The following is a 15,575-nucleotide window of genomic DNA, read 5'->3' as shown; positions in this document are numbered from 1 at the left end:
GTCAATGCTTAGAGACAAATTGTAGAATGGTGATTGTCAGAGCTAAGGGGAGAAAGAAATGAAGAGTTATTGTTTAATGAGGACAGAGCTTTAGTTCTGCAACATGAGAAGAGTTCTATGGATGGATGGTGGTGATAGTAGCACAACAACGTGTATGTCTTTAACACTACTGAACTGTGCACTTAAAAATGGGTAAGATGTCAGGGCACCTGGGTGGCTCAGTCAGTTAAGCGTCTGACTTTGACTCAGGTCATGATCTCAGAGGTTTGTGAGTTCCAGCCCCATATTGGGCTCTGTGCCGGCAGTCCGGAGCCTGGAGCCTGCTTCAGATTCTGTGTCTCCCCCTCTCTCTGCCCCTCCCATGCTCACACTCTGTCTCTCAATAACAAATAAACATTTTTTTAAAAAAAATTTTAAAGAAATGGTTGGGAAAATTATGGTATATTCATACTACAGAATATTATGGAATCATTGAAAATAGCTAGGTTTGTCTACATTCTACAGTATATTAAAAAAAATTAAGTTGCAGACAAAAATGTATCATCACTAGCAAATATTCAAATTGCATTGACAGTGTGTCACACAGGGTTCTAAGGGCCTTTCATATTTTTATTGAAATATAATTAGCATACAGTGTTATATTAGTTTCAAGGTACAATATGATTCAACAATTCTATACATTACTCAGTGCTCACCACAATAGGTATAGGGATTTTTTTTTCCTAAGTTTATTTATTTATTTTGAGAGACAGGGAGAGAGAGCAGGGGAGGGGCAGAGAGAAAGGAAGAGAGAGAATCCCAAGCAGGCTTCGCACTGTCAGTGCAGAGCCAGATGTGAGGTTAGAACCACAAATGGCAAGATCATGACCTGAGCTGAAACCAAAAGTTGGATGCTTAACTGACTGAGCCACCCAGATGCCCGGGTGGGGAACTTTTTATATGTTATCTCATTTAATCCTCACAACAATCTTATGAGGTAAATACTATTATTATCCCATTTCAAAGATGAAGAAGTCCAGGCATAGAGAAAATGAGTAATCTGCCCAAAGTTAAACAGCTAGTAAATGACTGGAGCCTGTAATGGAGCCCAGATTCTCTGACCCTGGAGTACCATCATATAGCATACTGTCTCTAAACATAATTCTATGCTTGGGTATCTGCGAATATCCGTATATCATGTATGTATGAATATATGTATATGGTGTATGTTTGCGGGTGTCTGTGTCTGTGTGTTTAATCATATAATGTATCTCTAGACCTAGACATATAAACTTAGGGGAGAAATGGAAAGATTACCTACCGAATTATTAATAATGGTTATAATTCTCAAGGTTGGGTAGGATGACAGAAATAGGGGAAAGGATTTTCACTAATTTTGCTTGTGTGTACGTGTGATTATGTACTTGTGGATTTTAGGATCTTTCCAGTAAGCTTTTTTTCAACTTTTTTTTTACTGTGGTAAAATATATATATATAACATAAAATTTACTATTTTAACCACTTTTAACTGTACATTTCAGTGGCATTAAGTACATTCACATTGTGGTGCAACCATCACCACCCTCCATCCACAGAACTCTTCATATATAACAAAATTTACTATTTTAACCACTTTTAACTGTACATTTCAGTGGCATTAAGTACATTCACATTGTTGTGCGACCATCACCACCCTCCATCCACAGAACTCTTCGTGTTATAAAACTGAAACTCTGTACACATTAAACAACAATTCCCCATTTCCTCCTCTTGGCCAGCCCATGGCAACCACAGTATTACTATCTGTCTATATGAATATGGTACCTCCTATAAATGGAATCATACAGTATTTGTCTTTTTGTTACTGGCTTATTTCACTTAGCATAATTCCTCGAGGTTCATCTATGCTATAGCTTATGTCAAAATAGCCTTCCTTTTTCAGGCTGAATAATATTCTGTTATACATATATATCACATTTTGCTTATCTATTTATTCCTCAATGGACACTTGGGTTGCTTCCATGTTTTAGCTATTGTGAATAATGCTTCTATGAATATAGGTGTACAAACATCTGAGTCCCAGCTTTCACTTTTTGGGGATATTTATCCAGAAGTAGAATTGCTGGATCATATGGTAATTCTATGTTTAATCTTTTTGAAGAACCACTGTCCTGTTTTTCCACAGTGGCTGTACTGGTTTACATTCTCACCAACAGGGTACAAAGATTCCAATTTCTCCACTTCCTCACTAACACCTGTTATTTTCTATGTTTTATTTTATAATTTCTTTTTCAACGTTTATTCATTTTGGGGACAGAGAGAGACAGAGCATGAACGGGGGAGGGGCAGAGAGAGAGGGAGACACAGAATCGGAAACAGGCTCCAGGCTCTGAGCCATCAGCCCAGAGCCCGACACGGGGCTCGAACTCACGGACCGTGAGATCGTGACCTGGCTGAAGTCGGACGCTTAACCGACTGCGCCACCCAGGGGCCCCCTGTGTTTTATTTTAATATTTTTTAAGTTTATTTACTTATTTTGAGAGAGACAGAGTGCAAGTGTGGGGGAAGGGCAGAGAGAGAGAGAGGGAAAGAGAGAAAATCCCAAGCAGGCTCCACACCACCAGTGCAGAGCCTGACACGGGGCTCAAACCCACAAAACTGTGAGATCACACCCAGAGCCAAACCAAGAACTAGATGCCCAACCGACTGAGCCACCCATGCACTCCTGTTTTGTTTTTTTGATAGTAGCCATCCCAGTGGATGTGAGGTGATATTTCATTGTACTTTTGACCTGTAATTCCCTATTGTTTAGTGATATTGAGCATATTTTCATGTCCTTTATTGGCCATTTGTAGATCTTTTTTTGAGAAATGTTTATTCAAGAAATTTGACCCATTTTTGTTTGGATTGTTGTTGTTGTTGTTGTTGTTGTTGTTACTGAGTCGAGTAAATTTTGAAACATACATCCTCCCTGAGCCCCTCCATTAAAAACCTTATACCCAGCTATCTGTATACAGAATTTCATGACTCTAGACTTTTCACTCACCACTTTCCTGGATCACAAGAGTCATTTAAAAGTTTCTAAAATTGTGGGTGCGTAGGTGGCTCAGTCCATTAAATGTCTGACTCTTGATTTCGGCTCAGGTCATGATCTCACTATTTATGGGATCAAGCCCCCAGCTGGGCTCTGCACTGACAGCTCAGAGCCAGCTTGGGATTCTTTCTCTTCCTCTCTCTCTGCTGTTCCCCCACTCGCTTGCATGCACACACTCTCTCAAAATAAATAAATATTTTTTTTTCCTAAAATTGGACCTACTTTCCATATGCTTCACTACCACCACCACTGCTCCAACACCTGCACATCACTAATCCAATTTAATCAGCCTTTTTTTTTTCTCTTTCTGCCCATGGATTTGTAAGACAGTAGAATAGCATCCTTTACAGTGCACATATATTTAAGTGAAAACTTCTACTGAGATGCCTTCTCCCTTTCCTTCTCCAGCCTAAATTTTCCCAAATCCTTAAGAAATGGTTTTTGCTCAGCACTATCATTAACCAGTATGGGGAAGAAATGAAAGACTCCGTGGTCCTAGGAGGGGAGAGCCGGAGTACCTCTAGTCAAACCACAATGACCACGTGGAAACAACAAATCTAAGCCTTCTGAACCCCAAATGGCAACGTACAAGGCCAACAATGGTGAGAACAAGGTTTGCAGAAACTTTGCCGGATAAGCGGATCATGGATTTCGCACAGTTCCGTGTAGAAAGGGCGCTGAGCCTTGCTGGAAAACTAGTCTGCCAAATAACCGCCAAGCAGCGCTGCCTGCCTTCCCCCGCGTCCCCAAGGTCTGACTCCTCCGCAGGACTGATTTTCTCCCTGCAGCCACCGCCTTTCCCCCCAATCATGCTCTGCCTCTCGAACCTAGGGCTTTGCTTAGTTCCTTCCGCCTCAAAGGTTTAACTCCAGTCCCACTCAACCTTAGATCGACCTCAACTCCGCTCTAAGACACAGTAGGGTTTCAAGAAATGCTGATAGGCCGAATGAATGAAGAAATGAAGAAATCATAAAATAGGAACTTTTATCCTCACGTAACCTGGCAGGAAGATGTGGAACTCTGAAGTCAGATAGATCGGGTTCCAATACCAGTTCTTCCACTTAGTAGCTGCTGGGTGAAGTTCGCTCCTCTGTGTGTTCAAAAAACGTCTGTTGAGCGAATGAATAAGATGTGTGAAAAATTAAATGAGATAATGCTTGTATCGTCCGCTGGCCACCATCAACGCTCCACAGAATTACTACTCTCCCTACTATATACCATGTTCTGTATTTATTTAGGTGGACTGTGAGTTCCCTGAGGAAGGAGATGTTTGGGTTCCGAACTCCCCAAGGTGCTGGGTCATATTTAAGTGACTAGAACGTAGATGGAGGACTGCAATTTTTTAAATGCTCCGGCCGAGGAAGATTACATATTCCGAATGGATCAAGCAGAGACCCCAAGTCGCATCGTCCCTCGAGAAATCTCAGCCAGTTCGTGTATAAAAGAAAGCCTACCATACCTGCAATTCGAGTCTGTGCGCTTTAGGACTCCACCCCACCCCGCGCCTCCATCCGCTGAGCCCAAAGGCGGCCCACGACTTGCTCCTCCCAGGGGCCGGCGCCTAGGGAACACGCCTGCGCACTGCTCTCCCCTTGTCTCCTCCCTCCTTCCTTTCGCTGATCCTTCGCGTTTCGAGCGCTGGGTCCTTTTTGTCCCCTACTCCGAGCGGTGTCAGCTTTCCGTGCGGAAGCGGTGGCCGTGAGGGAAGAAGATGGCGGCGACTGTGGTGGCGTCGCCTGGTGCGGTGGCTAGTCGGGCCAACAAGCGCAGCGGCCCTGGGCCGGGAAGCGGCAGCGGCGCGGGAGCCAAAGGGTCGGAGGAGGAACCGCCGCCGCCCCTACAAGCAGTTCTGGTGGCAGATAGCTTCAATCGCCGCTTCTTCCCCATCTCTAAGGACCAGCCTCGGGTGAGCACCGCGCGCGGAAGCAGCCAAAGGGCCCGAAGGTGGCCGGGCTACAGCAGGTTATCCTTTCGGCTGCCTAGTGGGGAGTGCTCTGGCAGATGGGCACTCATGCTGACCACCTCAGGTTTGAAAGGCTTGTATAGGGCTCAATGTAGAAGTAGTGCTTGTGAGAAGTCTTCACACGGGGATTCAATGCCCCAGGAGGAGGCTGTGCTGCCTTCAACCGTGCAATGGAAAAAGAGATCCTTAGGTGAATGGGAACAGCACTTCCTTTTGCCTGCAAAAAGGGGGGTCATATGCCTGAAAAAAGAGCAGACCGGTAACAGTCTGATCCCATAGTAAGAGCTGTCTTGAATCCCGGAGGGTGTCCTTTTTTTCTTTCCAGGTTTTAATGACAGACGGTGCCATCTGTCAAAAGGAAGACAGAACTGGTTTAGTGGCCGCTTGCCAGCAGACCCCGTATTGTCTAGATACTGGGGAATTGGACTGAGCTAGTCTTAGGGATTGCAGGGTCACTCAGCAGTCCCTAGTTCAAAGACAGCTGCATTCGGATAAGAAAAAATCCTAATTTCCCACACCTCCCAAAAAGCCTAATGGCTGTTCATTTTGGACAAATGATTGGGATGGCCAGAAAGAGATCTGGAAGGAAATTTTATGGAGGAGAGGGCCTTATCACTGCTTACGTTTCTGGAGATAAGATTGATTTTTAGTATTATCCTTTGCCAGAGTGGCCTGTTGTCCTGTAGCAGCTGTGTGTCCGTTGCTAGGCAAGCAGATTCCATGCTTGCTGTTACATTCTCATCCTAGGTTCTCATGCTTAGAGCATGCCATGAACATCAAAGGTAGGGGCCTGATTTCTTTTAACTTTAGAAGATAAAGTAAAACGATAGCGTTTGGGAACACTGGTAGGGGAGTGAAAATTGTGGTTAAGTGGAGGAAAGAATAGTGCCCAGCGGACCTTTCTGGATTCAAAAATTAAGACTTTTTTCATCTCCTGCCCTCCAGGTCCTCTTGCCCCTGGCCAATGTGGCACTAATTGACTACACTCTGGAATTTCTGACCGCCACAGGTGTACAGGAAACCTTTGTTTTTTGTTGCTGGAAGGCTGCTCAAATCAAGGAACATTTACTGTAAGACTCTGCAACTTTTCTTTCCATATTTCACCATTTTTTCCAGTTTCCTTAGGATGGTTGTAACTAAGTAAGGAGAAATTGTGAGGGGAAAAAATGTGTCTGTTTGGATTCCATCATAAGGACTAAGGGCATTCTCTTCACCTATCAGGAGGTGAGCAGCTGAAGTTGTGACAAAGATTAAAGAATAACATTTGGATTTTTTCTAAATCTCATTTATAAAGTTTGATCTTGTTGATTTTGCTTTTATTTAAAGGCTCCAATATGGAAGTCATGAGAGAAACATCTTTGTTTTGCCACTGAGCTTCTAAATATTGAGCTCTTCCTCATCTTTGTATTCACAGTGCCTAGCTTAGTACAAAGCACGTAGTAAATAAACACTTAACAAATGTTTGGTGAAATCTTCTTGAAAAAGAGTGAATCTTAGGATTTATGGAGGTTTAGGGAATAAAGACTAGGATATTAGCATGGTGTCCTTTAGACAGCTCCTAAATTTGGTTTGGACTTTGCAAGGAGAGAAGTGGCATGGAAAGTGTGTTCCCAGGATACTTTGTATACTCTTAAGTCTCAGCAGGATTTTGAATTCAGATCCATGTTTGGGGACAGGTGTCAGGGTATGGAGAAGAAATAACTATGTTTCTCTAACCCATAAAACAAGACTGGTGACACAGGATGCTGGAACCATTCATTATAGTTCATAAATCTCTTTGAAGTAGAGGATGCTGGCAGGAACCCAGAAAAGCTGTAGAGAAGGTGTGTGAATGTTGAATGGGGGAGAAAAATAGGGAAGTTCTACGCAATCTTTATGCTTGATTTGCTCGTTCCCCTCATCCGCCTTCCTTTAGGAAATCCAAGTGGTGCCGCCCTACATCCCTCAACGTGGTTCGAATAATTACATCAGAATTATATCGATCACTGGGGGATGTTCTCCGTGATGTTGATGCCAAGGCCTTGGTGCGCTCTGACTTCCTTCTGGTGTATGGGGATGTCATCTCAAACATCAATATTACCAAAGCCCTGGAAGAACACAGGTCAGGATGGGAAGATGGTAAGGACAAAGGGTTTGGAACCAGCAGAGCCTAAGACTGCTATTTTGCTGCTCTCTCCTTCCTATCCTTTATAGATTGAGGCGGAAGCTAGAAAAAAATGTATCTGTGATGACAATGATCTTCAAAGAGTCATCCCCTAGCCACCCAACTCGTTGCCATGAAGACAATGTGGTAGTGGCTGTGGATAGTGCCACAAACCGGGTTCTCCATTTCCAAAAGACCCAAGGTCTTCGACGGTTTTCTTTTCCTCTGGTATGTGGGTATCTGGGGTCCTTGAGATGGGAAAGTGACAGGCTTTAGCAGGAGACACGTTGAAGTGCTTGTAACTTCTCCCTACAGAGTTTGTTCCAGGGCAGTGGAGATGGTGTAGAGATTCGCTATGATTTACTGGACTGTCACATCAGCATCTGCTCTCCTCAGGTGAGCTTTTCAGGGCCAGAGCTGCATATCTAAAGAGTAAAACTCTGAGGTATGGTATTGCTCCTTTAGAAGGCCAGGGTATATTTCTTCTCCCTTTTTCTCTTATCAGTTCCACAGTAAACGGGTGCTTCATCTTGACCCCAGGATCCCATTGGGAGCCTTTTTGGGATTCTGACCCTTGTCCAACTGTCATAGGGTCTGATAGGTCTTTAGAGGCTTATCTTTGCTTCCAGAGAATAATAGCACTTACCATGGTGCCACCCAACATCCCCCCCGCAGGTGGCTCAACTCTTTACAGACAACTTTGACTACCAAACTCGAGATGACTTTGTGCGAGGCCTGTTAGTGAATGAGGAGGTAAGAAAAGGTTCCCATGCCTCTTTAGAAGAGGGCTGTGATTTTATCCCATGCTGATAATTTTTGGTCCTCTTTTGTGTTTTATTGAGCCTTAGGAGTAAGGAAAAGAACTAGGGGGTGGGGCGGGGGGGAGAGGGAAAGCAATAGACAAAGAAACATCTTGACCATTTGGCTAGGACATTGAAAGGCAGAGGGGAATTTAAAGTTAGGAAAGAATTGTACCTGGTTGTGTTCTTCCTCTCTTACTTACTTGGGTGACCGCCCTTTCCTTGTCCCCTTTCAGATCCTAGGGAACCAGATCCACATGCATGTGACAACTAGGGAATATGGCGCCCGGGTCTCCAACCTACACATGTATGCGGCTGTCTGTGCTGATGTCATCCGCCGATGGGTCTACCCACTCACGCCAGAGGCAAACTTCACTGACAGCACAACCCAGAACTGCACTCATTCCCGGCATAACATTTACCGAGGGCCTGAAGTCAGCCTAGGCCATGGCAGCGTCCTGGAGGAAAATGTGCTTCTGGGCTCTGGCACTGTCATTGGCAGCAATTGCTCTATTACCAACAGTGTCATTGGCCCTGGCTGCCGCATTGGTGAGCACAGGTGGGGAAATCAAACTGGTCCCCCTAGGAGCAGGAACGTGGGGAGCCCCATGTCTTCAGAGAAAGAGAGGGATCGTTCCTGAGAAGGAGGAACTAGTGTGGCTACCTTAGTAAAGGACAGAATAGGGATGTGAAATTTGTGGCCTTTAATTTGTGGCCTGTGAGCCTCTTATTGGGTGACCCTTCACATTCCAGAGTACCTTATTCACATTCAGGACCAAGTGGATAATTAACATGCAATAATAACATCTGTTTGGTGCATTGCAGTTTTACAAAGGGGTTTTGCGTACATCGTTTCATTTATCCTCACAAAAACCTTGTGAAGTGAGTATTATTTATTCTCAGTTTATAGCCAAGCAAACAGGCTCAAAGAGGTTTATCTCCCTCAGGGTTATAAGCTAATGAGAGGCAGTGCTAGGACTTGAATGTGAGTATTCTAAGTACAGCATTCTTTTTACTCTACCATTACTACCTGGTTATAGGAATGTGATGCTTTTAATGGAACTGGCCCTTTAAAAGAACAACAATAAAATTCGAATTCTAAAATGTACAAGAAGAGGAGCAAGCATCTGGCTGGCTTAGTCGACAGAGTACGGGACTCTTGGTCTCGGGGTTGTGAGTTCAAGCCCTGCATTGGGTATAGAGATTACTTAAAATCTTTTTTATTTTTTTATTATTATGTTTATTTATTTTGAGAGAGAGACACACACACAGAATCCGAAGCAAGGCTCCAGGCTCTGAGCTGTCAGCACAGAGCCCAATGTGGGGCTCGAACCCATGAGTGGGAGATCATGACCTGACTCCAAGTTGGATGCTCAACCGACTGAGCCACCCAGGCGCCCCTTAAAATCTTTTTTAAAAATTGAAATGTACAAGAAGAGATGGAAAAATTGAGTTCTACTTCTAGACGTGGATATGATTCTAACAAGGATCTTGAGTTCAAAGGGGTCCCCAGATATCTTGAAGGTTCTCAGGTACTTAAGTGCAGTATATAGTCTGTGATTGTTGCAAACCTAGTGGAGGATGGTCGTGGTAAGCACTTCTATTCTCAGGCTGGAGCTTAGAAGGGGAGAGGGTGTTTCTGGTGAATTAGGGATGCAGTATCAGAGCTGGGTGGGAGTTGTGCTGCTATCAGTCAGCCCTGTCCTCTAGGAATGGCCCTGGTCTGGAGCCCTGAGTGACCAGGAATGCTTCCTGTCCTGAGCCAGGTGATAACGTGGTGCTGGACCAGGCCTACCTGTGGCAGGGTGTCCGAGTGGCTGCTGGAGCACAGATCCATCAATCTCTGCTCTGTGACAATGCTGAAGTCAAGGAACAAGTTACACTGAAGCCACGCTGTGTCCTTACTTCCCAGGTAAGACCATCTCCATACTGCACACAAGCCCCAAACTGGTTGGTGGTCATGTTGAGCCAGAGGGGCCTTATGTCCACCCATGTTCCAGCCTGAATTGAGAGTCCCAATCCAGTGGATTCTTTTTTTTTTTTTTTTTTTTTTTTTTTGAGAGAGAGCACATGTGCTTGCACACACACAAGTAGGGGACGGACAGAGAGAGAGGGAGAGAGAATCCCAAGCAGGCTCCACACTGTCAGCGTAGAGCTGGACGCAGGACTCGATCCCATGTGACAACATGACCCAAGCCGAAATCAAGAGTTGGAGGCTTAACTGACTGAACCACCAGGCAGCCCCCCCTTGTTTTTAGTGTTTATTTATTCTGAGAGAAGCTTTGTGCAGTGGCAGTATCGTAGCCAATGAGGTTTATCCGAGGCACGATTATTGCTAATTGAAAACTATTTATTCTGAGAGAGAGCGCGAGCACACGGGGCAGAGACGGGGAGAGAGAGCAAATCCAGTGGATTCATTTATCTTCTACTTAGCTTAGTAAAAATAGTTGCTCTCATTGTCAGGATATACCTTTTCCCAACACACTGATGGATCTGTGCTACCTACTCTTTTTCGGTCCCCTAGGTGGTAGTGGGCCCAGACATCACGCTGCCTGAGGGCTCGGTGATCTCTTTGCACCCTCCAGATGCAGAGGAAGATGAGGATGATGGCCAGTTCAGTGACGATTCTGGGGCTAACCAAGAAAAGGAGAAAGTGAAGCTGAAAGGTGTGAGGCTTAGCAGGTGTGGGGCATCTGTGTGTCTCTTTGCCCCGTGGGAAAACCAGTATTTCCTCCTAGAGTGATTGTGCTTCTCATGTGCCTTCACTAAAGATCAATGCTTTTCCAGGTTACAATCCAGCAGAAGTCGGAGTTGCTGGCCAGGGCTACCTCTGGAAAGCTGCAGACATGAATGTAGAAGAGGAAGAAGAACTACGGCAGAATCTATGGGGTGAGCTAGGCCTTATTCCTGTCACCCCACCCCCCCCCCACACACACACACACACTCCTAAGTCGGAATATTTTGAAGGAGAGTGAATACTTCAGAATCAGACCACTTGTTTATTACTTTATTCACTCAAACAGGGTAGATAGATTACTCTGTGTCAATGGCTCTTTCCTTTTCTTGTTTCTCACCCTTAATGGGTTCTCAGGACTCAAAATCAATGTGGAAGAAGAGAGTGAAACTGAGAGTGAGCAGAGTATGGATGCTGAGGAGCTAGACAGCCGAACGGGCTCCCCACAGATGGATGACTTCAAAGGTGAGTGGCCAGGGGAGCAGTGTCCTGGGACAAAAGAGGAAAACTTCCAGTTCATTCTTTGTCTGGATCGACTAGCCAGAGACTTGTGTTTCTCCCAGAAGGGGTTTGGTATAAAATCAGGCCCATAGGGTGCTGGGGTGGGCTTAGTTGGTTAAGCATCCAACTCTTAATTTCGGCTCAGATCGTGATCTCGCAGTTTGAGTTCAAGCCCCACGTTGGGCACTGTGCTAACAGCGCAGAGCCTGCTTAGGATTCTCTCTCCCTCTCTCTCTGTCCCTCCCCCGCTCATGCTCTCTCTCTCTCAAAATAAATAAATATTTAAAATAAATAAATGATAAGGTCAGGAGTAGAGAACTTAAAGCATTCTGGAGTGATGTTGGCTCATGAACTTTTTCATTTGATTTTAGTATTCCAGAATGAAGTCCTGGGAACACTACAGCGGGGCAAGGAGGAGAACATTTCTTGTGACAATCTAGTCCTAGAGATCAACTCTCTCAAGTAAGAGCAGCCCTTCCCTCTGCTCCTGTCTGCTGGGTAATCCCAGGCAGGTAGAGGTTCTCTCCTGTTTCTTTCCCAGATAGGAACTGATTCCCTCAACGTCCCAAGTGAGCAAGGCTAGTAGATAGTAGAGAATTAGGATGATTCAAGGAGAATGTTAGGTTCTGGCCTCAGCATAGACTTCCCTCTTCCAAAGTCTTCCCCTTGCATGTTGTTCCATCTGACTTCTTCCCCAGTGTCCTGTCAAAGTCATGGTCCTACAAGCAAGCTGAAAGGGCCAGTGAAGGCCCTGGTGTCACCCCAGTCTTCCCACAGATACGCCTACAACATAAGTCTAAAGGAGGTGATGCAAGTATTGAGCCACGTGGTCCTGGAGTTCCCCTTCCAACACATGGATTCCCTGCTGGACCCAAACCGTTACTGCACCCTGCTGCTTCCCGTGAGTAAAGATGGGCTGGAGACAAGAGATTGGGTGGTGGCAGATCATCGTTCTTGCTGTGTTTCACTTTAAAGGAAATAGGGAGTAGAAGGTCTTACTGTGGGATATGTGTTACTTGTGGTTCCTTTCTCCTTGCCTCTGGGTATAGATTGGGTACAAGAGCAGCCCAAAGATATATCCAGAATAGTCCTAGACTTTTATACTCTCTGACTGAAATGATTTAGCACAGAATGAGATCAACCTTTAGGCTGGCAATAGGTATGTTGAGGCAGTCTGTAGCATCTGACCCCCTTTTACCTTCTCTGGGAAATCTTTTCTTTTTCACCAACCCTGACTGCCAGCAACTCCCAAGTCCCTCTGACATGATTCCTCAGGCCTGTATCATCTCCCGCTTGTTTTCCCATATCCTGATAGTCCTCTGTTATCGATATTGACTTTCTTTGCTATCTAGATGTAGGTGCATGCTCAGGAATATATTGCAGTTCCCTTCTCCTTTCTTCCATAGCTTCTCAAAGCCTGGAGTCCTGTTTTTAGGAACTACATAAAGCGTGCAGCTGATCATTTGGAAGCATTGGCAGCCATTGAGGACTTCTTCCTGGAGCATGAAGCTCTTAGTACTTCCCTGGCCAAGGTGAATACCTCAAGCCCCCTAGTCCTGCATTTGCTTTGAAACAGACCTTGGCTGCCTTCATGGAGACACAAAACAGGCTGACATGAATCCAGTATGGGGTTTGATTAATAGCACCATCTACCCCTATTATCATGCTGTTTGCTAGGATGTACAGCTTGGAGCCAGGCTAGTAAGGCAACCATTTGGTGATTATCCCAAATAATACCAAACAAAAGTTCCAGAAGTTAAACCTATCCCAGTAGCAGAGTGAACAGCTCATTCTTGTCTATTTTTAAAGCAACTGCTTGGTGTTTAAAAGGAAGCTGATAGTTTGGTGGAAAGAGGTGCTAAGATCTCTCTTCCTCTTTCTCTGTTATCTATTATATCTTGCTGGATTCTTTGAGGTCCCTGAGATCTCCTCTGCTGGCCTTCTGCAGGTGCTGATGGCTTTCTACCAGCTAGAGATCCTGGCTGAGGAAACAATCCTGAGCTGGTTCAGCCAAAGGGATATGACTGATAAGGGGCAGCAATTGCGCAAGAACCAACAGGTGAGTCAGGCTGCCCTCCTGAGACCACAATGGTTGTCTGGTCCCTGGCTCTTGGGCATAGATTCCAGGGTGGTTGGTCCCTGGGACTCTGGCTGCTCAAGCTGTTTATCTGCTAAGGAGAACAGAAGGGTTATATTCCCCTTCCTCAATAGCTTTCCACTCTGCTTCCTTACAGCTGCAGAGGTTCATCCAGTGGCTAAAAGAGGCAGAAGAGGAATCATCTGAAGATGACTGAAGTCACACCGCCTGCTCCTACGGGTGTGTTGATAGCCCTCCCGGCTTCTGGACCAGAGCAAATGAGAGGCTAGTTGCAGAAGGATGAGTGATCACCATCCAAGCTGAGACTTAAAGGAGCAGAGGCTGGAACTACAGTATTCTTCCCACCGCCAGTAACCATGTGCCTCCCATCCTGACTGGGGAGTTGGGAAAAGGGAAGTTGGGCTGGAACAAAGCTCTGCCTAAAGAGGAGCAAGGCAAGCCCTGCAGTTAGAGGAAGCCCAGAGGAATAGTTTTGTGCTCTGGCTTTCCCTCAGGGAACAGCAGAGAGCAACTGGCCCTTTCTGCTGCTTGTATTTGTTAATATTAAAAAAAGAGAGAGAGAGGGGGATGTATTTGGTTTCTCTCCAACTCTGACTGATCAGCTCTTAAAATAGGTGACCAAAGAGTTCTGAACCTGGCAGCTTTTCCTTAACACCTGGGAGAGAGGGAGAGGAAGGGTGTTACTGCCACTAGGTGGTACTGTGGTGCCTTGCTAATTGACCATTGCCTTGGCTCAAGGGCAGTGAAAGGCCTAGATTCTTTTCCAGCCTCTGTGGACCAATTTGTGGTCCTGGAGTAGTATTCCTGAGCCTATTGCCATAGAGAGTCCTAATGCAAACACTTTCCTGCCAGAGGGTGATGATCCAAACATATGTAAAGTCCATTGACCAACTGCCATGCTTTATGCAATAGATCCAGTACAATTATCAGGGAAACTGGGATATTCAGCATCTTAAAGATAAGGAAGTTTGCTTAAGGTCTCAAGACTCCTGAGGAGCAAAGCTAAGGGCTTGAATCTCATAATCTAGAATTCTTTATGTTTCAGCATATTCAGTGTCTCAGTGAAGGGAAATTGCCTCCAGAGGCAAATATAACCCCAAGCCAGCAATGAGTATCCTAAGAACAGAGAAAGATCCTATGAAATGGCTTACTGTATGGTAAGCATTTTGCTAAATACTTTTCATGTGTTTAAACTTCACAGTAGACAATAGGTCATATCCCCATTTTCAGATGAAGAACCTAAATTTCCGAGAGGTCCCATAACTGGTCATTGATAAAGCTGGAGTTTGCCATTTTGCTCTGTTGTCCCCTTTAACTTCGACTATGAGACATGCTCTTCTGTCTCATCTTTTTAAGCTCTTTTTTGCTGTCCTAAAACCTTTACCCTATTGACACTTAAACTGTGGCAAATGTTACTGGTAACCAGTGATCCTCCTGGACATCACAGAAAATGGTTGCCATTATTCATTTTAGTTGGGTAAAAAGGAGTAAGCTGAGGAAAAGAATACTGAATTGTATTCAAGGGTGTGAATGGGCAGTACCGAGTATTTCTAAAGAGTAAAAAAACAGGATTTGGCTTAATTTACTTTTCTTGTTCAGTAAATCTCAGTTTCTGCTTTTTCATATGCAGGAACTAGTGCCTAGAGGGCATATGAAGGTTATGGCATGGACTACTAGGAGCTGTTAAATACAAATAACTTTAGGGCATCTCTGATTCGTACCTAATGGGTAGCAGAGATTAGAGGTGGCCTATAGAACTTTTTAGAAGGAAGAGATTCCTTCCAGAAGAGTAATTAGGGAAGGATTAGAGGATTGTGACACTTGAGTGGCCTAAAAGTAGGAAAGGGTAGAAGGGGATATTAAAAACAAAGCAAAGGATTTCCATTTAAATGTATACTAAACACATGGGGTTTTGTTTTGTTTTGTTTTTTGTTTTACTTTTTCAAAAACCCCATTCAAATGCCAGTAATGAAATTCTTCAAAAAAGGCACATGACTCAATAAGGAAAACCAGAGGTGATCACAATGAATAAGAGACATTAACATTTTGGAAAATGAAAAATAAATCAAAGAGTGAAAGTTGATTTAACAGAGCAGAATGAGATGGGTTCTCTCTGTTGAGGTGGTTATTAACAAGAAGCAAACCCAATGTGCCCTTTTGAACCCAGAAGAGGTTCAGCAAAGGGGATAAGGATTGGGGCTGAGAATGGGGTGGGTGCAGGAGAATCAAAGATCTGTATAAGAAAAGGCCCCCCAGGTTTCTA

At 44.7% G+C, this 15,575-nt stretch overlaps 1 protein-coding gene and 1 pseudogene across 1 annotated transcript; both read left to right on the top strand.

Moving 5' to 3' along the window:
* The first annotated feature begins 4,687 nt into the window (after positions 1-4,687).
* On the top strand, positions 4,688-13,875 carry EIF2B5 (eukaryotic translation initiation factor 2B subunit epsilon). The gene is made up of 16 exons (XM_043594767.1): positions 4,688-4,979; positions 5,982-6,106; positions 6,952-7,137; positions 7,230-7,407; positions 7,495-7,575; positions 7,855-7,932; positions 8,216-8,528; positions 9,746-9,891; positions 10,504-10,645; positions 10,767-10,868; positions 11,071-11,178; positions 11,586-11,676; positions 11,992-12,115; positions 12,621-12,746; positions 13,163-13,273; positions 13,449-13,875. The coding sequence occupies exons 1-16, from the start codon at positions 4,785-4,787 to the stop codon at positions 13,506-13,508; spliced, it is 2,166 nt and encodes a 721-aa protein (XP_043450702.1). The 5' UTR covers positions 4,688-4,784; the 3' UTR covers positions 13,509-13,875.
* Positions 10,258-10,343, top strand: LOC122492567 (annotated as a pseudogene).
* Positions 13,876-15,575: the final 1,700 nt, after the last annotated feature.

This window comes from Prionailurus bengalensis, chromosome C2 (genome assembly GCF_016509475.1).
Source record: "Prionailurus bengalensis isolate Pbe53 chromosome C2, Fcat_Pben_1.1_paternal_pri, whole genome shotgun sequence".
NCBI classification, from domain to species: Eukaryota; Metazoa; Chordata; class Mammalia; order Carnivora; family Felidae; genus Prionailurus; species Prionailurus bengalensis.
The sequence above is the reverse complement of the archived record's forward strand: the minus strand, read 5'-3'. Positions and strand labels throughout refer to the sequence as shown.